Source organism: Motacilla alba, chromosome 10 (genome assembly GCF_015832195.1).
Source record: "Motacilla alba alba isolate MOTALB_02 chromosome 10, Motacilla_alba_V1.0_pri, whole genome shotgun sequence".
Classification (NCBI taxonomy): domain Eukaryota; kingdom Metazoa; phylum Chordata; class Aves; order Passeriformes; family Motacillidae; genus Motacilla; species Motacilla alba.
In genome coordinates, this window is record NC_052025.1 from 1695744 (window position 1) to 1720735 (window position 24992).

Genomic DNA, 24992 nt, shown 5'->3' on the forward strand with positions numbered 1-24992 from the left:
GACCAAATGAAGCTGGGCAAAAGAAGTCATTGCAGGAAATATGTTATCATTCATTTTAATTGAAATGAAGTTATTGTGTTCACCATGTTGAACTGAAGTAAATGTTACCAAAAATGGCAGCTATAAAGTGGTAAAGGAATGTAACAAAGGGCAAAAATATTTTTTTTATCTTGCCTATCATGAGAGTGACCTTAATCCTGATGGCTGCCAAGACATCAAGTGCTTCTGAATTTATTGATGTCTTGACCAGGCCACTAATACGCTTTTAATATGTTTACTCCTGTCCTGCAGATTGTATTCAGGAGGTCACTCCTCATCTCTGTCCTTCAGAGAGGTGACATTTTTCCTTTGCCGGAGTACTTGTCCCACTTGCTTCAAAATCTGAGGCTGAGTTTTTTCTTCTTGCATTGTATTTTTTTGCTTTGAAGAATGTTTTTTCACACTTAAATCAGTGCTCCTGACATTTTTCTGATTGGTGCAGTGATAGTAAATCTTTGTCAAGACAATAATAGCCTGGGAGGCGTCAGGGGGGCCCTTAATCACATTGCAGTGAGAAAGAACACCTAGCCCTGATTTGCTGTTGTCAGCACACTCTTCCCTAGATCTGTCATATAAACCTAAGAGGAGCAGGCCCATCTCAGGGTTGCTGTTGTTGAAAGAGGATAAGGGAGAAGAAATGAGCCAGTATGTGGGAAAAACTAGCAGTGTCATAGCAGGTCACTTGAACAGCTTTGAGGATGTTGGCTGGTCCAAGGGTGATTGTCAAGTGTGGTACAGCTGGATGAGAGAACAGCTGTGATAGCAACTGACAATTTCTCTTTCTTTTAGGCTCTACAGGAGCAGCTGACGTCAGTTGTACAGGAAATTGGCCACCTCATTGATCCCATAGCCACTGCAGCTCGGGGAGAGGCAGCTCAGCTGGGGCACAAGGTACAGCTGCTATGACAAAGGCATTTGAAATCTTAGCTGAATGGTAGCAAAGACCCCAGTTTCATGGTAGTTTCTCTTCCTATGGGAGAGCAGCAGAGCACATTTGTAATGAGAAAAAAGAAAGGAATTTTCAAATACTCAGACCCAAGACCAAATAAACCTTTTTGTGTTTTGGGCCAGAGGGGAGAGATTCTTATTGAGGTTTTAGGTTAGGGGCTTTGTGTAAATGTCTCTCTCTCCTCTGTTATATGGAGTGTAAGTAGAGTCAAACTCATGCTTGTAGGATGTCTGTCCAGAAAAACAAATGTTAGAATGCAAATACCAAAACCATATTTACCATGGTTATTGCAAGATTTAGAAGTTTCTCACTTAGCAAGTTCTCGTCCTGTATATTCTTGAGAGTAAAAACTGCAGAGGTAACAAAGATTGAGAGGTTCCTCCCTTATCCAGAGGAGATGCTTTTCAGGGATGCTCTTGAATAGCATGTGGCTCCTGTGACAGTCTTGAACAGTTTCCTGTAACCTCAAGGGACCATGTGCTTCTGGAGGAGGAGACCTGTAGCTTTGCAAAGGAGTTGGGCAGTGAGGGGAGGCTCAATCCTTGGGCACATGATCCAAACTCAATGCTGTACAGTGCAGAAGCATTGTGCTCCTTGAGCTAACCCACATCCCAGTGGTAAGCAGGGAATGTTTTCTCTGTTTCACCTGAGAAGTGTGGTTAATGGCTTTCTGGGGTTGTTCTGGCTTTCTTAGGTAACACAGCTGGCAAGTTACTTCGAACCCCTTGTTTTAGCTGCAGTTGGTGTGGCATCCAAGACACTGAATCATCAGCAACAGATGACCATTTTGGACCAGAGCAAGACTCTAGCAGAATCTGCCTTACAGATACTGTATGCTGCCAAAGAAGGGGGAGGGAACCCCAAGGTAAGGTGGTTTTGTGGCTTTAAGGGTGAGAGAGGAAGGCAAGTATGGCAGAAAATCCAGCACACACCTGCTGTACGGTCAAGGGATATGTTTGCAGTCAAAGTGCCCGTGACAGCTCTCCTGGTGTCTCCTGAGAGCGGAAACATTTCTCCAAGGCAGGATTCCAATCTTCTCACAGCGTCATCTCAGGGGACACGAAGTCAGGGTATGACAGCAGCAACCTGGGCTCTCACAGAGAAAGCACATGGTTAGAAAGCAGGGCTTGTGTGGTGCATGGCCCGATGGTTTGGGGACCCTTGGCAGGAAGGAGCAGCATTACACAGCCGGTCACAGCTCAGGTGCGATTTGCGCCTTACAGAGAGCCGCCGTCTGCAGAGGACATTTAAAAAGACTGTGGCACCTGAGGCTGAAAGTGTCGTGTGCCACAGCTCCTTGTAGGAGTTAACAAGTTTTGTTCTGTCTGCTTTGCTGCAGTGTTTTACTTGTCATCTTTGCCCAGAAGGGTTATTTTCAGTGCCTTTACTCTTTTAATTTCTTACACTTCCAATTCACACATTGTTTTGCAGAGAGAACATCCTCTGACTATCTCAGTTCTCTCATTCTGTGTCCTCCAGGCATCTCATACTCACGATGCCATCACTGAGGCTGCACAGCTGATGAAGGAGGCTGTGGATGACATCATGGTCACTTTAAATGAAGCTGCAAGTGAAGTAGGCATGGTTGGCGGTATGGTAGACTCAATTGCAGAGGCAATGACCAAGGTGAGCGTAGAAACAAACCCCTTTCTCACTGTGTGTTCGAAATCTGATCCACACTGCAGAGCTTTGGACAAACTGGTGCTGATTTAGTGGTCAGTCATGAAATGTTGTCACAGGAAACCTGAAGATTTGGCTTTGCATATTGTAAAATAAAACTGATGTGGGCCATGGTGCTCACGTTTGCAACCTGTGTGGTACCTGTCAGCAGAATTCCCACAAAATATTTTGTTCAGTAATATTCTGGCATTTAACTACCATCTTAGGTCAAGTGTCCTCTTACTTTTGCTTCCTTTTTCTCCCCTTATCTTTCATGTTAGTCTCTTAAATGAACAGCAGGCCAACCTTAAAGCAAGTTCCTTCCAGAGATGATGTCAAGGCCTGAAATGCTCTGCTGTGCTTTGTAATGCATTCTACTGAAGATGTGTAGTTGCAAAGTGCACATAAGTTCAGTCCAAATATTTGGCTCTTCCTATCCTGACTTAAAGATTGAAGACTTCAGCACATAAAGAAATCTTAAATTATCTTCTGTCATGAACATTTTGGTTTGTAACTATTGCACCTTTCTTTCTCTATTAGCTGAGAAGAGCAGATTGTTTGATCTTGTATGAGAAGAAAACATCATGCTCAAAAACTGTACTTTGCACTGTACATTCTCTGCATCTTCCATGCTCATAACCTGGGCTCACGTATTTGCTGAGCTTCTTTGTACATCCTGGTGCACTATTTTCACTTGTGTATTCTGAGGGAGATCACAGAATTGACTATATAATACAATTTTACTGTTGCCTGTAAAGTATGCTGTTTATTGTGACTTTTTAATGCTGTGATTTTTCCCTCTATCTTGCAGCTGGATGAAGGTACACCTCCAGATCCAAAAGGAACTTTTGTTGATTATCAGACCACTGTGGTGAAATATTCTAAAGCCATTGCTGTCACAGCACAGGAAATGGTGAGAACTTACCTTAACAGGGTCTAAACTCTGTGTACATAAGGAACTTGGAGTTAGCTGTGCAGTGTTGAGACACTCTTGATCATCAAATTTTCAATAATCTTATCTTTTTGGTGTCATGGAGCAAAAGGAGTGATGATCTTGTCAATTTGACTCTTGCATCTTAGCCGTGTGATCGTGGAGGGGTCCTCTACAGGAGGAGTGCTGGATTGTATTGTGGCTCTTCTGCACAAAAGTTATTTATTTGGCTCATTTTTGAGGAGAAATAAAAGGAAAACCACATGCTTTTTCATCAGCCCATTTAACTGGGCTGAAATGCTACCTTTCGTTTATCAATGACTTTGGGATACTTTTTCAAACTTACTGTCTCATGTAGCCAGTGAAATAACATTAGTGTTTTCAGAGCTCTATAATGCTTAATGAATGAATGCAGATCAACATCCCACACTGTCCTTTTCTTTCATTTCTATGACTCACCTGGATTTAAAAAAAGAAAAAGGTGACACCTGTTGAATTGAGATTTTTCTTGACTTGTGTTTCACAGTAATGCATAATGTGTCTTCCCTTGGAACAGTACCGTGGTTGCTCATTTGTTGCTGAGAGAGTTGAGGTGACTGTTCCTGAGTGCTACAGACAGGACTTTTCACAAAGTCGATTGCTCTTGCAGTCAGACAGATCCATGATTCTGCTATCTATGACACTAGAAATTGGTCTAAAACTAGTTTTGTCCCAGGAATGGACCTCCATTGCATTTACTTACATTAATTTGAGACAGAAGAACTATCTCTGTTAAAAGGTAGGAAATTTCTAAAGAGAGATTCAGTTATTTGTTACTGACATTCTACTGAGACATTTTGTGTCATCCTGCCTATTTCTTCTCCATCCTGTTCCCTCATCTGAGATGTGTTTTGCATTGGTCCTCAGATTTTTTCCAGTTCTCTGCTTCCACGTCTCAGCTGAGGCTGATGGGGATTAGCTCACCTTTGACAAAATAAGGTGGCTGTGACACACAGCCCCACTTTCCTTCCCAGTCTGAGTAGCTGCACCCGGCCAATGGCCCCTCTGTGTCAGAGTGAAGTATCGGCTCTAACTGCTGCTCTTGGATTCCTCTGTATCTGCAGCAACTGCCCAGTTGCCATGACTCTAATAAAGCATGTTTGCTTGAGTTTCCTCTGGAATTCTTGCTGGAGGAGACATCCCTTCCATGGCAAAAGGATTACCCCGTTTTAGCAGCGTGGCCAAACAGATGAGCGTGCTTCTAATCTGGGGTGTATTAACAAGTTATTCTCATGCCTGTCAATTTTCTGTTTCTCTTGCCTGTGTTCTTTTTTCAGATGACTAAGTCGGTTACTAACCCGGAGGAGCTGGGAGGACTTGCATCGCAAATGACCAATGACTATGGGCATTTGGCTCTCCAGGGCCGAATGGCTGCAGCTACGGCAGAACCAGAGGAGGTCTGCAGATTTTAGACCTCTTTATTCTCTGTACATGGTGGTGTTAACAAGGGTGTTCTTTTACTGTGAAGAACACAGTAAAGGTGAAAAGCCTTATTATAAGAATTGCCCAGTCAAAGAACAAAAACCCTTTTTCAAAACCTCTGTCTGGCTTTAGAAAGAAGCAGCTTGGGATAAAAGTGGATAATTCCATAGACCACAACACAACCTCCTAAATTACTCGGGGCTTTCACTTACAGGCAACTTGCAAATACAATGAAAACTCTTAAAACTCTTAACTTGTTACTATGCGGCTTTCCTTCAATCTTGCATGTTTTGACAAGTTACAAATATTTATATGCTTTTTTTTTATCTTGCCTGTAAGTGATTTTAAGTATAACTTGCCATCCTGAAAATGAGATTCATGCAAGCAGTTGGGACACAAGTGTCTTTTGCTGAAGGACATCCTCCATAGCTCAGAGTTGGAATGTGATGTGGGAGAAGTATCTTCCTTGCCTCGTGCTAAGTGAGGAGGACGGGCTGTTCACCTCAGTTGCATTAACCTGTTGTGGGAGTTGCTGCATCTTCTCTGAGCACAATTGCACAGCCCTTTCACCCCTCTCTTCTTACTGGAGCACAGACAAACTTTGTTAAGATGGGGTAGAAGGTATCTCACCTTCTCCAGATGTATCAGATTGTCTACATAAAAGCCCTTTAAAGAGTTTTTGACTTTGTGCTTACACATCCTGCTGATAGCCTTAATTAAATGTTGTGTGCTCAGTAGCTACATGAAAAGCAATGCCTTGCACTTGGCTCAATATTGTTAAATTGAATTATGATTTCTGCATGTTACTTTGTGCCTGAGGTTAAAATAATTCCGTTTGTGGTACTAATGGCTGTGATTCCTGCTCATGTTTTAATCGCAAATCACACTGGAATGAGGGCATACATGCAGGGACTACAGCTACCATGTTTCAAAACAGGGACCACACATCTTAGGATGTGGGATTATTAATAAATCGGAAGCAGTAATAGCAGGATTTTGCCAATTCAGTGCTCCACATGGATGTGATTGATTCTGGAGAGTGAAGACTGTGCAAGGTTCAAAACCAAGCAAAGAGAATCACATACTTATGTACTTTTGGACCCAGTTTCAGCAGTGAACAGTATTGTGTGCTTTTACCTGTTGCACATACCTCGAGTCGAGCTCATGCTGACAGGCAGTTCTGGACGATGAAGTAGCATTGTTTAAATGTCAAGTTGTGCGTGCTTGAATGATGTCCCTTTGACTTGGTTACCTGCCCTTCCCCTTCTGTTTCCCGGGCTCTGGGTCATTCCTGCCCTGTTTCATCGGGGAGCCTTTTATAGGGTTGTGCTTCATGTGTAGATGGAATTACATCTGTGCTTTTTTTCTGATCTTTGGAGAGGATTTAGTGGTGGGCAGAATATTGGTATTCACCAGAGAGACGGTGTTTCCATTTCTGTTGACACAGTATACCAGCATGACATTTATTTATTTGCTTTCTTCTTTCTTCCTTTTTCCCTGTGCCTTCTTGGCCATCTAGATCGGGTTCCAGATCAGGACTCGGGTGCAGGAACTTGGCCATGGGTGTATCTTTCTTGTACAAAAAGCTGGAGCTCTCCAGATTTGCCCTACAGACAGCTACACCAAAAGGGAGTTGATAGAATGTGCTCGTGCTGTCACAGAAAAGGTAAGATGGCTTTCCTCTTTACCCCACGGTGTTTGTCTACCCAGCTTCCACTGGGAGTAAACCAACCAAACTGGATTCAGTAAACGTTTTCTTTTAACTTTGCATTATAGTTCAATAGTGTCTGAATTACCCAAAGGTCTTACTTCTTTCTCAATCATTCAGTGTTCATGTGCTGGATTGGCCCATGATCAGACCTTCCTCAGGCCTTGCAATAAAACTTCAACCTCCTATCAGAGGGAGATTGGTCCAAAACAATATCCTAAGATATGAGGAGGCTCTTGTGCCTTATGAGGCACTCCCTGGCCACAGTCACTGTGAGGTTGGTCAGTGACGTTTGGTTTCATGTAGCAGTGTCCTCCCCTTTTAGGGCAGAAGTAACTGCCTAGAAATGCATCTTCAAACTCTGGAGAATCTTGTTCCTTGGAAACATCCCCTTCATATAACTGGCCTGGGTAGTTTTGTTGAACCTTTTTGATGGCATCTCTCTCCTTTTTTTGGACATGAACATTGAGAGCTGGTGCCAGCGGTTTTCAGATCTCCCAAACACCATTGGTTCAGCGTGTGTTACTGTGCTCTCAGCTGTACAGTTTCATTATGTATCCCAGGAGTAGTGACAATTCCAGATTTAGACGGGGTAGACAGTACCTTGTAATTCAAGTTAAAGCTGGTAAAGAGAGTAGTAATGATTCACAGGACCAGCTTTCCTTCAAAGAGCGCCTTGTGGCTTTCTGTCGTTTCTAGGTCTCCTTGGTTTTATCTGCCCTCCAGGCAGGGAACAAAGGCACACAAGCCTGTATTACTGCAGCCAGCGCTGTGTCTGGGATAATTGCAGATCTGGACACCACTATCATGTTTGCTACTGCTGGAACCCTTAATGCTGAGAACAATGAATCGTTTGCAGATCACAGGTCAGTGTTGCTGAAAAAGATGGAAGAGTGCATGCCCAGGGGAACAGTGGAACCAGCAGAAGAGACTGGGACACGGAGACAAATTTTTACCTTTTTGGATTCCTGTGAATGAAATTGAATGAGGCAGGGGAGTGAGAAGAGGAATAGGAAACCTGGGATTGGACTTGTTTGTGAACTGAATACTCAAAATTATTTCTGCCTTTACCCAAATGTTGCTTTGGATTTGTTGTCCTGACATGTCAAAACACAGATATGGGTGGGACGGGGTGGGGAACCCTGACCAGGACACACACTCTGTTCCTGTTCCCATTCTTCCTTTTTCTTTCCTTGCCCATGATTACTTCAGTTTTTCTTGCAATCTTCTGATTCTTATAGATGTTCAACAGCTGGTACTTATCTTAGAGCATGGCCAGATTTTCTTTTAGTATTCAAATACAATGCTCTCTGATGCTACTGCCCAATCTCTTTCTTTTCAAGATGGGGGCTCATTTTATTACACTGCCCTGCATTTGCCCCAAATGCTCTGCTGCTGTTTTAATAGTTGTTATTTTTGGTTTGTTGGTTTGTTGTTTTTTGTTTTTTTTTAACTTACACCCTTGACCTGTGTTGTGTTATGAATGGTTATGATGATTTAGATCAGCTCTTTCATGTAGCTGTTAGTCACCATAACACTGGAAAACACATTTTTCCCCTCTTCTCCTTTTCCACTCCTTCCCTGCTTCCTCTTCTTTTGCTACAGGGAAAATATCCTGAAAACAGCAAAAGCTTTAGTTGAAGACACAAAATTGTTGGTTTCTGGCGCTGCCTCAAGTCAGGACAAACTGGCCCAAGCAGCTCAGTCATCAGCTAACACCATCACTCAGCTTGCTGAGGTAGTAAAATTGGGAGCAGCTAGCTTGGGATCTGATGATCCTGAAACACAGGTGAGATATTTTAAGATTTTCTAATACTCTTACAGAGAACAGATGGCATTTCGTAGAACTCTGTGTGACTTAATGCTTTTAAGCAACACAATATTTTCTGCGTTTACTCAGATATCACTTGTTTAGAATACAGTCAAAAGGCTCAAGCATTGATTGGAACTAGGCAGGCCTTTGTGTAATCCTTCTGCTTTTATTTCTCTGCTGTGTTCCAGCTGGGATGCTTCTGGCAAAGTATCTGGATCATTTTTACTAACTTGTGATTGGAACTCTAGTTCATCCCATTTTTGTTCTGAAGAGCTTGCAGGTCTTTAAAGCTGCTTTATCCAGCTTGTGTCTGGACTGTGCTGTGTGTTATTTGTGTAGGCTGACAAACTCTTGCCATTCTCCAGCTATATGTGTCTTGTTTTTCAATTAACTCTACAACTTTTTCATGTGGATTATCCCTAAAATTTCTTCAGTTTTTTGTTTGGATCTCAGTAAAATGGAGGAAGGCAAGCATATTGCAGATGTTTGAAAAAGACATAGATTTTTTTAGCTGTGTTCTGAAAATCACACCCTCACTCTTCATTGCCTGAGCCTTATGGCTGTTTCTCATTCCATAGGTTGTTCTAATCAATGCTATCAAGGATGTCGCAAAGGCCCTTTCTGATCTCATTGGTGCAACCAAAGGAGCTGCCAGCAAACCAGCAGATGATCCATCCATGTACCAGCTGAAAGGTGCTGCCAAGGTAAAACCTTAGTCTTAAATTTTATTTGCAAGTGTCTGTGCAATCACATTTGATAAACCTGTGGAATTTTGACTTCAGCAATTTCTAATTGCCTGAAAACTCCTTTATTTGTTTAATTTTCATGGTATCAGGGCCAACACAAGAGTTGGTATTTAGTCCTGTAACAAGTAGAATTCATGAAGTCTCTTAGGTCCTATTAGAAGCAGCAATGCTTCCCAGCTTGCCTTGCTTCATACCCTGAAAACAGGAGGAAAGCTTCACGATTGTCTTCGCTTCTCTCTTCTTCAGGTGATGGTAACAAATGTCACATCCCTCTTGAAGACTGTTAAAGCAGTAGAAGATGAAGCTACTCGAGGGACAAGAGCCCTTGAGGCCACAATTGAGTACATCAAACAGGAGCTCACGGTACAGAACTAAATTGTTGTAGTGGGTTTTGCAAGTGTGTCCTTATACGAAGCTGGGAGCAACTTTTTCCTTTTTCATTAGACCTTAAGCTTTCAGTACAGATATTGTTTTCTGATCTGATGCTGTTCACTTTTTTTTTGGACCCTGGCCTTGGTAGTGTCTCCTCCACATCACTCTCATACTGTGTCTGCAGTTTAAACTTGTTTTTATTTTTCCCTTATTATGAAATGATCGTACCTGTGATAGATATTGATATTGATATCCTGTGTAAGCAGGATTTAATGATAGTGTGGAATTCTCTCTCAAATTAGGTGTTATACCATGGCAATTGTTTTCTTTCCTCTTAAGACATAAAAGTGTAGTTAGGGGTTTTTCTTTACTAGCATAATCATGAATGACATAAATTAATACCTGCATGATTGTGAAGACACTTGATTTTTTCCTTCCTTTACTTACAGTCCATTTTAGTTACAAAAACCCTGTAGACACAGTCTTCAGCAGGAAATGCTTTGTTATATAGGCTGTGGATTAGTAATTCTTACACCATAACTGCACTGTGGCACCATTTTGTCAAATGCTCTCCATCAAACAACCAGTTTTCACTGTGTGAGCAAAGCTGTTGTAATGAGGAAATTTATTTTAAACTATTTTCTTTTTAAATATCTGTTTATAGTCATTGGGAATCCATCTGGCAGTCATAAAACCTCCTGATCTGGTTCCTGATCAGGCATGTTCTGTACAATATCTCACAAGTTACTGTCGTGTGTCCTTGTGAAGGCCTTGGCTGTTACATCCCATCCCGTAACTCTGAGCTAAAACCTGTTCAGATCTGTCATTGGATTATCACGTCTTTCTCAGTTTGGTTGGTATCTGTTTGAAATGTTCCTCTTGCATTGTCAGCATTGCTGAGAGATGGACCTCTGGTTGTGGTGTTGTCATCTCATTCATGAGGAGAACAGAGGGTGGCATGTAGGTACTCAAGAAAATGTGTCAGGCTTGATCTGGAATTCCTGGGGCTGACTCTGAACAACATTGAGGGATGTCTTCACATGTATAACTAGAATTTATTTTTTAACATTGCTTCTGTTTCTGGAGAGAGGAAGTGAAAAACTGATTAACCAGGAGCACAGGATAGAGCAGGCTCATTTTTGTCCAGACATTTGCATTCTGAAACCACTGGCCTGCTTAGGTTGCACTGTATGTGGTCAAGAAACCTCCTGATTAATGGTGCACTCCAAATTGCCCCTGCACAATAAAAGAATGGTAAGCAAATACAGACTAATGCTTGGGAAAAGAAAATGTGATCAAAGTAAGGTTGCACAGTTCTTGTTACCTACACCTTCCCACAGTTCCTGTATTCCAGAATTTGTGTATTGTCACGTAATTTGAACTATTTTCACGTTATTCACCCTGCAAAATTCTATCTTCAGGTTTCTAAGGGAGGCTAAATATAGCCTCGGAGACAACGCTCCACCTCTGCTTTTTTGAGACACATTTGAATATTTTAGTGGTGATGTTCTCAGTCTCTACTGCTCTGTGCTATCAACAAGCACTTGGTAGGGTCCAGCCTCTGCAGGGGAAGAATCTCCTCATGAGAGCAGACCAGCCTGAACAGCAGTTAGGATGAGAAAAGGATATAATGAAAGGAACAGTAATTCTTTTCATCCAGTAAGGCTCTGAACAGCTGCCTGTAACTGTTTTGTGGGTAGTTAAATGCAGATGAGATGAATGGGTTAACCTTTTTAATTGTCTCCTTCCCTCAGCTTATTGTTCCTCTCTGGTGTCTGTAGGTGAGCAGGCTTATCAGATCCAGGCCCATGACAAGCAGGAATGCTATCCAAGTACTCCAAATATGTTTCTAATTTCCTGCTGTTCAAAGGCTGCTTCCGTTTGCTGTCTCTTCCTCATGGTTGTTCTGCTTTGACCTGACTGGTATCAGACTTTCCTTCTGCTTTCACTTTTAGGTGTTTCAGTCGAGCGAGGTTCCGGAGAAGACATCATCACCTGAAGAATCAATCCGGATGACGAAAGGAATCACCGTGGCAACTGCCAAAGCTGTTGCAGCTGGGAACTCGTGCAGGCAGGAGGATGTGATTGCTACAGCGAATCTGAGCCGCAAAGCAGTAGCTGACATGCTAACAGCTTGTAAGGTAAAGCTTCCCTTCCTTGCCTAGCATTGAGTTTCTTGTGTTTGTGTGCCTCTAAATCCATAGAACGTTACATATTTTGTTCAGTTTTCTGCTTTTCTTATGAGAAAGTTAAGATAATTTTAAGGGAACCTCTCTCAGAAAGGATTTTTTGTACCATGCACAAACCCCCCCCCCCAGCACTAATATTCACTGTTTTCTTTTTGTGAGAATGAGGAATTTTATTTGAGCTGAAATTTCCTGGTTTCCAGTCAGAAGACAAACAATTTGTGCAAGCAGTAGGATATACAAATATTCCTGTGGTCACAAATACAATTTCAACATTCTTAAATCAGTGAAAGGACTGGTGAAAGAAATCACTCTGATCTATCTTTAGTAGTTCATTTCCCCCGACTAAATCTGCTGGTTTGCTCAATTTCTTTTGTGCTTTTCAAAAATGTGTGAAATTTTTATTGCAAATTTTTAATAAAAGTAGCTGTAGCCCTATAAAAATAGTGTAGCTCTATTTTCTACACTGTATGCTACATAAATGACTATTAAGCCATTTGGCCTTGTTCTGATGATAAAAAAATCTAGGCATAAATGATTAAAAAGGGGGATTATGAAGATCTCGTTCCATTTGATTTTCTGTAGTGACTGTAGTAGTAAACTGTCTGTGCCTGTAAATCATAGTTATTTACTTTTGCCTTTCCATGTATGGAAGCTGACAGTAAAATATTGGTGCTCTGTGTTTGGTGTCTGATTTTCAGTATCTGGTCAAATCACAACTGCCTACATCAGTCCCAGACTGATTTTTAGCCTAATACTGCCCAAACAGAAGGGTTATGTTTGTTTTTAAAATTATTCTCTTTCAAAAGTGCAAGTTCTAATTTAGAACTGCCTTTATTCAAAACCATTGAATGAAACTTTTTTATATTGACTTAGTTTTGTAGCAGGTTTTTTAGAGTCTAACAATTCTTGACTACTTTGCATGCTTCAGATTTTGATTTGTCTTTCCAAACAGGCAGCAAATTCTCAGGAACATAATCCTCTGGTTTTAGTAATGTTATAAAACACTTCCATGTATACACAGCCCAGTACATACTTTTGAATATCTATTTATTCCTTTTTTTATGTTTTTATGTTTACACTTGCTCCCAGTTAATTTAATGATTTAGAGTGGTTTGTACATTGTTAGTGGCTGACAGGATGAAGCTTCCTACAAACGGAACAGTGGAGGTCTGGGATGCTGGAAGAGCCTTTGTGATCTCCCAGGGAATTGCTCTCACGAAGAAAGGAGCCTACAGAAGGAAAAGGGCTGGGAATCATTTTACTTGCTGTAACGATACAGTGCCAAGGCCTGAGATCTAGTCTACTTTCTTAAGACCAAGAGCATTTATTGGACAAACAAGAATAAAAGTCTCCAAGAATACTAATTTTATGCATTATCTAAAATGTATGAGAAAATAGCTGTATCATTTAACAAAGATTTTAAATGCACAGTTTTAACCAGACTTGATTTAGAAAATCTTGTTTCTATAAATTTTGCTCAGAGTCTTAGAAATCTTATGCCATTAGTTCTACAAACTGATTACTGGATGTGGCATTTTCATGATAAGCCACATTGCTTGAATTTTAGGGACAGGAAAGCAGTCTTAGCCCTACTATGCTGTAAAAGCTGTGTGATGCAATGGGACTTGGGTTTTGTGGTATTTGACAAACACTGGAGGGGTTTTATAGTGATATTAAGGTACTCTGTAGAAATAGCACTGATAGATTACCAGCTTTTTAAGTTCTTTGGGCCCAGACAAAAGTGCATGTACATGATCTATGGTAGAATTGTACAGAACAGAGCTCTGACTTCCCCAGTGTCAGGAATTTGAATGCAAGTTCTATTTAATTGCCTCTTGCCTGAGGCAAGCAGTATAAGGAGTTTGAATTAACAGTTATGTAGATGGCAGTGCTTGGTCTGCTGTAGATGAATTTCCAGTGCTCATTACTAATTCAGTTGTTACGAGCAGATGCTATTTCAAAGACAATAAGGATGCTTATTGTGGGATGTACTGAGACAACTCTCATTAAAGTCAGTGGAAATGCTGTAATTACATTTATTGAATGTTAGAGCAGGCCCTAAGCTACCAATTTCTTTATTTTATTATATGTTTGTATAATGCCATCATTAACCTGTGCACAGTATCACTATTTCTGGTGATTGCTGTTGGAAAGGAAGCAGATGTGAAAGGCCCATCAAACCCATGGGAAGCAATGGAAGTGAGCAGTCACTTAGATCACTCCATAGGCAGTAGATTGAGGGAAACAACTTGTCACCTTTCCTCAGCACTAGTTGGGATGCTGCTGGTGGCACTGGAGGCAGCTAAGCAGAGCCCAGGCTGGAGCACAGGCCCTGGGAGGAGACACAGCCCAGCTGTGGTTCAGCCAGGCAAGAGACAGCTCAGGGGGAGCTGCCAGCAGCCCCTCACAGCCACCTTCCTGCCCAGGGCACCAGGGGGGCTGATGGGGTAGGAGCTGTACCAGAGGCCAGTGGTGCTGGCTGCCTCACTGCTGGGAAAGCGTGTGAGAGAAAAGGAGGGCTGATAGTGAAGGAAGCCTCAGCATGAGGAAACAAATGTGTGTTCTGCCTCTTCAGACACGTTTCAGTTTGAGACGTGTTTCTTCTGCCCAGTGCTGGAGGAGGAGGTGTTTCTGTTGTGAGTCCTGACTGGTGTAGTGAGATGTGTTTGGATGGTTATGGGTTAGGAAAATGATTTCCTAAAATGACTTCTGTCACCTCTTTAGGCTGCTGTGAAGTACATAGAATTTATAATGAACCTTTAAAATGCCCCCAAAATATTCTGATACCAGTCTTGGCTACGTATGCAAAAACACAGAAGGAACTTTATATTTCCCTCCTACAGATGCTTGCTCTAATTCCCTGTGTTACAGTAATATTTAAGTGCAGAAGAGACATTTTAGGATGCTTTACAATGTATGCATAAGAAACACTCGGGGGCCCTTTGCCCTGTTTGAAAATTTCAAAAGAACCAAAACTGTTCTGAACTTTGGGGGCTTCGGCAGCTGTTTGAAGTGCGCTGAAGATGAGGAAATTCAGTCCCGTTCCTCCCATCTCCATCCCCTCAGCCAGGCTGTTGGCAGATGCTCCGGGCCGTTTCCGTGCTCTGCTCATGCCGAGCCTCCCTGCAGAGGGAGCCCAGAGACCAGCGCCCGCCCTGGCTCGGGGTTTTGAGGGTTGAAAAGAAGTGAGCCGTGAGATAATGCCCCATCTCAACAGGAGCTAAGAGGCGCAGGAATGGAAGGAGCTGTTCTGTGAGAGGAAATGCTGTGTGTTTTGGGAACTTCCACTTGGCAACAAGGGGTACTTCTGCTAAATAACAAAGTTCCCTAGAAGCTCATTGTAGAAAGTACCAGGCTTAAAGAGGCTGCAGGTTTCACTTTTTATTAAAAATAAAGTTGTTGAACTAGTCGAGCTTATGTTGGATTCCAGACATGACACTTAGTGGAAATCCTTACAAAGACCTGACTCTGCTGTATTTGAACAGCACTGCTATTGCTGGGTTAAATGTCTCTGTCAAGCTATCACCATTAATGAGCCTTTACAAACCTGGAGCTCTGTTGCTCTTCCAGCACCATTTGCTCACAACAGAAATGGCCGGCCCTTAAGCTCAAATGTCATTTGCTCACTATAAAAAAATCTCCTCCCTTCTCTTTCCTCCGTCTCTCTGTGCTGATCTTCTCTTGTGGGAGCCATTTTGGATACTGATGTTGTTTTGCCTCCTCAGCAAGCATCATATCACCCAGATGTGAGTGAAGAAGTTCGGGAGAGAGCCCTGCGCTTCGGAACAGAATGTACCCTGGGATACTTGGAACTCCTGGAACATGTTCTCCTGGTAAGGAGTCATCTGCAGGCACACACTGGGCTGCTTCCAAAGAGAGCTATCTTCCTGCCCTCTTTCTATAGTGACTGCTAGTGACACATTTTTATCAGTTTGTCACAAGATTATGAAGTTTTGTTGTCAGAGAAAGCTAAAGGAAACTCAATGCTTCAGCTCCAACAAGACAGAGGGAATGCTGGAGTACTTAAATGGAGCCACACTCTGGATCAGATTGGAGGCAATATGCTTCTGAACCTAAAATGGTCCCTGACAAAGGAATTAAAATAAGACAGTTCAGCATTCTTTTAAGCCCACAATAAATACTAGACATATTAGGCACAGGCCTGTCCCCCAGACTGAAGAGGTTACACAGTCTTTATGAAGGCACTGTTACATGCCTCTCACAGCCACACCTACTCCAAGCCACCCCAAAATCCCCAACCAGCGCTGCCTCAGAAAGAACTCTCCAACACATCAGACACGGTACCCCCAAAGCTCTGCATAAAACTGCTACACTCAAATCCAAACTCAGGAATCCTGCTGTCAGTGGCTTGTACTTGACCATACATAATTATCCCATAATATATTTGTTATCCCATAATATTTGTTCTTCTGTTGCTATTACTTTTGTAGGAAGCAATAAAATGTGTTTGAAGTAACATTTATGAGATATTGAAGTTTCTGGAGAAGACTTAAATCAGCAATCAGCTTCATGAATGACCAGCAGTTTCTTTCAGGCGGCTCTCAGCTGACATATTGAAGTCTCTGAAACTGAAATTTGCAGCCATAACTGCAGATTAGCAAACCCAAATCAGTTTTTCTGCTGAGAACAGAGCATGTGTAATTATTTGCATCAACTCGCTGAATTTTATATATAAAGTCAAAGTCCAGTCACAGTTATGCTTGCCACTAGCAGGTAAAATTGTTCCAAAAAATTGGAACTTCCTAGTGGAATTCTTTGAGCTGTATTGCAGTAAGTGATTTAGCATTAGATGTCTGATCCATTTTTAGTTTAGAGGACTGTGGGGAATTTTTCAGATTTGACCCCTAGAATGCTAGCACTATGTGTTTCAAACTAAGTGCCAGAACAGACCAAACACTTGAATCAGTTTTTGCTCATTTTATTTCTGTCTCTCTGCAAAGTCAGGAGGCTTAAGGTAAGAAAGGGCATGTTCCATTTTATTGAAGTAACAGGCCTTTTCTACCTTAAGCCCGTTAATATTCAGTGCCCTGAAGCCACGAGCACATTCTGCCCCCTCGTACCACCCCCTGCCCCTACCGCAGTGTTGGCTGCCTCTGGTGGTTTAGAACCCCTAGGTCTGCAATCTCATTAATTTATAACCTCCAGAAATATAGATCATGTAGGATTAGGAATCTAACTGGTCCACCTGGCACCCTGTGCTAGTTATCAGTAAGCTCAGTTATTCCCGCAGTGGTCAGGCTAGGGATGCTTACAGGGGTGCCAAGGGGTATTCAGCAGCCACATTTTTTTGAAAATGATACTTGTAAGCTACAAGAGTTGTCAGGTGCAGTATCTAAAATTTCTCAAGCCAGTGTATTAACTTGTGTAAAGGTTGCACTGGGCAAGTGGCACAAAGTGACTTGTTTGCTCAAAGGACTGTTCCACTCATCACCTAGCTAGGGGTAGGGCCAGGAACACGCTAATTCCAGCTCTATGGCCTGCACATCTTAGTAAAACTCCTTGTAAGCTGCACTAGTGAGGTTCAAGACTGGCCTGACCTCCTGCACATCCATATGCTCCATCCTGGTCAGTGTTGATCCATGCTGAGTTGAGGGGAAGTCTGGAGTTATGGGTGTCCATGACTGCAGAGATGAAACTCTGTTGGCTTTAAAACAACACACTTCTTTAACAGCCTAGTTTTAAAATTTGCTCAGTTTTTTCAATTCCAACATTGTCAACACTACCACAGATAGTACTAGTGTCACAGTTACTGGAGTAAAAAATGGCATTCTTTCTTAAAGCCCTGACCACATCTGTGTGTTTTTTTGACATTTTTGATTTTGACCTTTTTGCTTATATTTGGAAGATAACCCTTGAGATGCTCAGTGCTCAGTTTCTGCCATGGTAAGAGTTTATGCAGTGTATAAATTTTGGTTATAACTGTGTTGTTATATTTCGTTAGTGTTGCAGATTGTTTAGCTATTGAGGATTCAGGTACTTATAATTACTCTGGAAACTTGTTGACAGGAGACCAGATGCACATACATTGATACAGCAGTTCCAGAGAGAGAGAATTCCTCTTGTGGCAGAGTTCTCACTAGGCAAAGTTAGGAAAATAACATGCAATCTGTTTTCAGTGTGCACCTAGAGAGGCTTGCAGGGGAGTTTTGGAAAACATTAAGAAAATGCACACCTGGATGTGACTTTTACAACTCAACCAAGTGTTTTGCTCTTAAAGCTCTCTCTATATCTCTCACTCTTCTCTCAGAAGGAGCTTTTGAGTGTACATAAATTTCTAGAACTTAAAAAGTTTTCCTTACAATATGGTAATTAAAAATGCAGATGTTCCTGTTCAGGGAAAGAATTCAACTCCACTCTCTGAGTGTCTTAGTACTTTTCATTTGAAGAAGCACAGTTTAATAGTTGATACAAATTCAGTTCAGAGATGTTTATCTTTTCCTTCAATTTGAGAGTCTTGGCATCTCCATTGTGTTCACCATTGGTGATTTTTTCAGAACAGGCAGCAGGCACTTCCAGAACTCTGTAATTCTGTCCCTCAGAAGTAGAGATGAACCAGGCTGTCAGTACTTGAAATCACCTTCTCTCCAAGAGTGCGAAAAGACTGAGCCTGATGCATTACTATAATGACTAAAATATCTGAGAATGGACTGCTAAAGCTGCATATTCCTCCCAGATACTCAAACGTTTGCCTCTGTTTTGGATAATTCTGTCCTACGTTTAGGATTGAGAACTTCCAACACCATTCGGTTCCAGTACAAGGCAGTGCCATTTCCTGGTGTGCATCCAACATTGCAGCGTAAGCCTTTGCTCCTAGCGCTTCACTGACAGTTCAGTTCTCTCACTGGGCTCCCAGACAATTGCTATACAAAACAAATCTTTCACTAGAGGGCCTTGGGAATCTTCCAGCATCCTGGAATCCTTAATAATGTGCATTCTCTTTCTCTAGATTCTTCAGAAAGCAACTCCAGAGCTAAAGCATCAGCTGGCCTCTTTCTCCAAGCGGGTTGCAGGTGCTGTCACAGAGCTTATCCAATCAGCAGAAGCAATGAAGGGTGAGTTGGGAAGCTGGGCTACCAGTGTGGTGTGCTCATTCCTCCAGAAATAATGACCTGATGTTCTGTGTCATATGCACTGCAGGGTCTCCTCAGTTATTTCCTGCCGTTATCACTACCTGATCCTTGGAAATGAATCTGAACTATAAGCGGGTTTCCTGTATGGGAATACATTTTTTCTTTCCTCCTTCTCTTCTTATCTCTTAACAGAGTAACTCTTTTTCATAGAACAGTGATCTACGTTGTGCTATTTCCCTGTTTAAGTAGCTTTATTGAATTCTTCAGCTTTTCCTGCATCCTCTTATATTTCAAAATTTCTGTTTCCATTTGCTAACAAGGCAAGCCGATATCAGACTTCTTCTCTTCCCTAAGTGCTTTTAAAAAATCTCTGTATCATTCTTATCTTTGGACACATTTATTAATTTCTGGCAATTTTTGCATTTTAATTCATATTCACTATAATAAAAAAATACTTCTTATTTCTTTTTTCACTTGCTACCTGCAGAGGATGTCTTTATTCACTTTGGAAGCTTTTCTTTGTAGGAAATAAAATGGTTTTTAACCATTCACAATTTTCCTTCCTCATTTTCATTTATAGGTACACAATAAAGTTGTCTCCTAACAAATTCAACATGTAAATGTTTTAACCTTTGTGAAATGCCTTTTCTTGAAGAGGAACTACTACATTTTACAAATTTGGGGTTGGCTGTATTTATATTTGCTGCCTTTTTTTTCCCCTGTTTATCTGCCAGTATTAGGGTTTAATATAGAACATGTTCATCCTGTACAGCAGTTGAGCTGAGAAATGGTTTTTAGACCATGCCCTTAGAGGTTATGAACTACTTCTGGCTGTTTCATTGTTTCCCTTAATTCAGAATATGGATGCTTTCTGAATCTTGTAATTCAGAGAGTGGTGTTAGGAAATCAAAAATAACAATGCACTGACAGCTTCCAAAAAATCTGAAACCACTTCCAGCCAAGCATTCATTTTGTGGATCTACAAAAATTCTTTGAGAAAGAGAAATGCCAAAAAGTCAACAGCAAAAAAAAAAAAAAAAGTTACCCCTCAGATGTGATAGAGAAACTGCTTTGGCCTTTTCTACATCACTGTTACACACTGCCAAAAGTGTGCTTCCTTCAGTCAGTGCTAACTTCCTCCCCAGCCACTGCCAGTGACCAGCCTGCCCGGTCAGTGCAGGGGGGACTGCAAAGCGTGCTGGGGTGACTCTGCTGGCTGCAGCCTGTTCTCTCTACCACTGTGTCAGACTTTTAATGTACCCTATGGCTTGGTCAAGTTAGGAGCCATGTGAGTAAGACCTCTGATAAACACAAGTTGAGTGGCAGCTGGTTTTGTTCCCAGTATGGACAGTATTCCTTTTTGAAGTTTCTTTGCTAACACAATTATTAAGTAAGTTACTTTCATGAAAGAATAATCCTACTAAATATTTCTTACCCCTCTGCTTTAGTTTTCTCTGTGATATAAACCACTGGTTTCATGCCATGATGGCACTAAAATCAGCTTTCTGCAGTGTACATTCTGTATTGGACACTTGAGGTGTGATTGCAATTCCCCCTGTTTGAGTGGCAGCTCACAGTGGCACTGAAGTTATTGTCTCCATCTCCATTAATTTCAGGGACAGAGTGGGTGGATCCAGAAGACCCAACAGTCATTGCAGAGACAGAGCTATTAGGGGCTGCAGCATCAATTGAGGCTGCAGCAAAGAAGTTAGAGCAGCTGAAACCAAGAGCCAAGCCCAAGGTGAGTGTCCATCCCACTGTTTGTTTGAGGTTTACAAGGCAGAGGATGCACATTGCCCATAGTTTGGTGTGTACTTTGCTACTGGCCACAATAATGGTGTAAACAATCAAAGCTTGCATGAGTCTCAGTGCCATAAAATGCTGCTCTGGATGCACTTACCCCTGAGGGTAGAGGGTAAAAAGGTGCTTTTCAGGGAGTGAGTCAAGCACCAGCCATAAGCAAGCAAAGGAAGAGGAGCCAAATGTTAGAAATGCTTGTAAGAGTTATGGCATCATTACTGTTGATTATTTTCCTGTTTCCAAACATATTTTTTTACTGCTGTGTAGTCATTCTTACTTGCTTTCTTTTGAAGACCCTTTGTTGAATTTGCGTGGTATAGCAGGAGAAAGCAGCAGTAACACAGTTGGGATTCAAGAGAATGCAAATGACCTGCAGGATTTTCTAAGACTAAAACCAGCATTTTATGCCATGCTTGGAGAGTAGCTGTTTCAGTGTACAATCAGATACATTGTATTATCACGTCTATTATTTCCCTGAAGGAAATTAAATTACAGTTCATTATGATATACTGTTGCATGTTGCCAGGTCATTTCAAATGTGTCACTGAAGATATTACATATTAAGCCAACTATTTGCACAGGCAGTATAGAAAGAATATATGAAACTGGTGGATCCCAGAGAATTGCTACCTTTCGCCTGGTGTTAACAGGCATGTTTTATTAGAAATTACAATGTTGCATCTCTTTAAAATAAAAAAAAAAAATTGGCTGTGTAATTGATGTCAGGAAAGGACTATGTATCTATTTTCCTCTTTATGCTGCTTTGTAGGTGCAAATCTGTTTTCAAAGTAAAGCTAATGAGAAGTCTCTCTAAAAAGCAGAGCCTTAAGACCATTTATTCAGTGTTGGATGATTGTATTGGTGCAGGGTAGTATTTTGTTATTTAGGAGCATCAGATGAAACAGTTCTTGGAAGCTTCAGCCTTTGAGGACCTCCCACCCCCCACTCCCTGTTTAGTGATAGGAATAAATTAGCTCATGAAAAAGAAAAAGCTTTTTGTCTGCATTTTTTAACAAGTACATCCATTTTGTTTATAAAGAAAAATGGTCCTTTCTAATGAGATTCCACAGGCTGAGTCTGAGGAGTGGAAAAGTCCTCCATCACCTATCTATAGAGTCACTGCACAATAGCACATGTGTGTTGCCAGGTAACCATGGAGCAGTTTCCTTCCAACATCTAAGCCCCTCCAGGGTCACTGTAATTTCCCAGTGAATACAGTTCTCACACCTGCTCATCATTTAACATGTTGAGTATCTAGTCTGCTTGTGACTTACTGGTTTGTTTGTCATTTTCTGAAACTAAAATTCATATCCAACTGTTTGTTTGATTTGGGATTTCAGTGGCCTTTGCATCCTTTTCAGATGTTTAATCTCTTGCACCATAGGGATTACAATCCACGTGGAAAGCTACTAGGAAGATCACAGAGTGGCTCAAATAGCACTTCTGCTGCTGCAGACTTGTAGCTCGTATCCTCCCAGAGTAGGATTTCCTCTGCTGAACAGGCTCTGTCTTTCTAAAGCCCATCTTTGCAACACACAGAGTGTTGCAGTAGGAACACTTAGACTGGGTAAGGGCTGCTTTGTCTTGTGCTCAGTCTATGAAATGCAGGAATAGGAGTTATTTTCTACAATGGAACAGACTGTCTAAACAATATCCTGCTTTGGTTAGCAGCAATCATCATCAAGTGAACTTGCAGAGGAGTCCTCAGTTGGTAATTTTAGAATGTCCACCTGCAGGAAATCCATCATCTTCATCATTACTAGTTGGTGGCTGATTCTCTATTTTTTGGTAAAGTTTTTTTATTAGTGCAGGGAATGGGAGTAATTTGATTTAAGCTTGAAATTTGGATCTTTGTGTTCCAGTTTGTCTTTTACCCCTAAAAAAAAACCCCAAAAGCTGAATGTAGGGTTTCTTCTCATTTGTTCCACCATCTTATTTTTTTAAACTGTTGGGGTTTTTTATTTCTTCTTTTCCTTGTTTCCTCTTCATATTTTATGCACCTATTTTGCATATATATTTTGCACCCCCTTCATGTCTTAAACTGACACAAATAGCATGAGACATCTTCATTTTCTGCCACTGGGAATCATCTTATCCCAGAGAACAATTTGTAATGAGACACAGTCCTGCTAACTGCTGCCCATGCTTTACTGTACAATGCTTATTTTGTTTGCTTTAAATCCTGGTTGTTTGGCTGCAGGTGAGTGTGCTCCCAAAATGCTTTAGTCCACTAGTCCACAGCCCCACTGACAGCCTGTAAATATCTGTGTGTTTTCTGAGCTCATATCTTGGAAGAATTTTGAGGACTCTCCTGAGCAGCTGTTGTTACTACTCCCTGTAACACAAAACGTGTTCAGTATTCTCCTTGCAGTGTTCAAGGTGGGAAATGATCTGAGAAGCAATGAGACCTTTATGGTTTATTAAGCAGGAGTTGGCTGTCATGTCACCTTTAAGTACAATTATTTTTCCTGAATGTGGACTCTTATTTTTTCTGTTTTCCATTTGGAGAGTCAGTTGTATTGCAGTGCAGACACACATTCCTTCTGTTATGCAAATATGCTACTTCCAGTAAAATAGCAACCCCCAAACTAGTAATTTTCTGAAGAAGAAAACTATTTCGTCTAGTAAAATCTTCATGCTAATACTGGACAAAAACCACTTTTAAGTAAAAAGTTATGGTAGATGAGGTGCAACAAGAGAGAGCATTGCTGTCCCCACCCTGTTCTGTCTGCTCTTCATGTTTCTGTGCAGGCCTCTGCCTCCAGACACAGGTGTCTTGTAGTCAGTAAGAGCTCCCTGCTGGTAGCTTTCAGCAGTTGGTCCTTTGTTTTTTTAACCCAAGATGAATCAAACCTGGATGCCTTTTTCTGCAGGACTCTGTGTGATATGTTTGATATATTAGGTTGTTATTTAATCCAACTATATATCAAACATATTCCTACAGTGTCCTGCCCTGTCTCCGGGGGTTTTAACATAGTAGAAGGCAATATGAAGGAGTACAGTCACTCACAAGCAGGTTTAGAAGACTTCCTGTAGACTCCTAATCTAATCTGGTACAAAATTCATACATGAAGTGCTCCTTTATTAGTAAAGTTGCTCTTGGAGAGACTTGTAAGTTGTGTAGGGCTCTTTGTGACAGTGAACAGCAGCTGTGCCAAGAACTGACTTTCACTGAAATGGTTATTGTGCTTTCTATGGCTCAGTGCAGTAATTTACTCATATTGGTTTGCTCATTATAAAGTAGAAGATTAGAGGTGCTTGACAATAAAATAGTTTGTCTTTTGTAATTTTTGCTACTGTTTTGCAATGAGATTGGGGGCTCATTTGTTTTCATGTAAATCCTGACTTTATTTATGCTACCCCTGGAGATACTGTAGAAAAATGGTTAAAATACACTACAAAACCGTATCTTTTTTGTTTTGTTTTCAATGGCATAATCAACATTTTAAGAGTATTCCATTCTAAAGACTTTGTGGTGAGCCTAATGTTTGTCTGTTCTGGTGACTTAATTTTCCAATCCATTTATAGCTGTACATGGTTAATAACAGCTTATTAGTTCAGGCTTGAGGAAAAAGAGATGCTGATTTCATGGGGGCTGCTTGAGGAAGGAGAAGCTAATCACTTGTGTCACAGATCTGATTTTCTAAAGAAACCTGTTCTAAAATCTCACAAAGTGGTATTTTCTGCCATGCATCACATCATTGCTCCCAACTTTATTCACGAAGGCTGTGAACTGAGTCGTAGTGAGGGTACTGTTTATGAACTTAAGACAGTTCAGGAGACACACTCTTAACAATGGGAATGGTGAAATATTTACTTTTCTTGTAGGGCATTTTGCTGTGCTCAGTCTTGTGCTGCTTCCTGTCCTTATTGCTAAGGAATGCCTTTGGTAGAGCTCTGGCAGTAACACACCCACAGTGCTGGCTGAGTGTTGTGCCTCCCCCATAGAGTGTCCGGCCCTGAGATGTGTGTCACACCTGAGAATGGTGACGGGAAAACCACAGAGAAGGACTGGAAAAGAAGGATTTGTTAGAAAAGATGAAAAGCCAACAGGCATTCAACAGTTTGAGTGCTATGTAAGGCTGCTACAAAAATAAATTCTTCACAGAAGGGATCAGCTGCCAAGATTTTTTTTTTCCAGAAATAAAAGAAGTTGTGAGATGTCAGAGAATGCAAGACTTGGAAGTTTGAGAAACCTGATGTATGGATTGATCTCCCAAATCCTGGATTTCAG

At 41.3% G+C, this 24992-nt stretch overlaps 1 protein-coding gene across 7 annotated transcripts in view; it reads left to right on the forward strand.

Moving 5' to 3' along the window:
- Nucleotides 1-24992, forward strand: part of TLN2 (talin 2) — a 146954-nt gene that overhangs the window by 111090 nt on the left and 10872 nt on the right. For 6 of the 7 annotated variants that reach the window (XM_038147558.1, XM_038147559.1, XM_038147557.1 and 3 more), the window contains 14 exons: nucleotides 829-930; nucleotides 1683-1853; nucleotides 2468-2614; nucleotides 3459-3560; nucleotides 4895-5014; nucleotides 6559-6705; nucleotides 7447-7613; nucleotides 8353-8536; nucleotides 9139-9264; nucleotides 9553-9669; nucleotides 11634-11819; nucleotides 15593-15700; nucleotides 18835-18940; nucleotides 20575-20699. In XM_038147558.1, the coding sequence (XP_038003486.1) occupies nucleotides 829-930; nucleotides 1683-1853; nucleotides 2468-2614; nucleotides 3459-3560; nucleotides 4895-5014; nucleotides 6559-6705; nucleotides 7447-7613; nucleotides 8353-8536; nucleotides 9139-9264; nucleotides 9553-9669; nucleotides 11634-11819; nucleotides 15593-15700; nucleotides 18835-18940; nucleotides 20575-20699 (1908 nt within the window). The remainder of the gene's footprint in view (nucleotides 1-828; nucleotides 931-1682; nucleotides 1854-2467; nucleotides 2615-3458; nucleotides 3561-4894; nucleotides 5015-6558; nucleotides 6706-7446; nucleotides 7614-8352; nucleotides 8537-9138; nucleotides 9265-9552; nucleotides 9670-11633; nucleotides 11820-15592; nucleotides 15701-18834; nucleotides 18941-20574; nucleotides 20700-24992) is intronic. The other variant, XM_038147562.1, reaches the window with a different exon arrangement.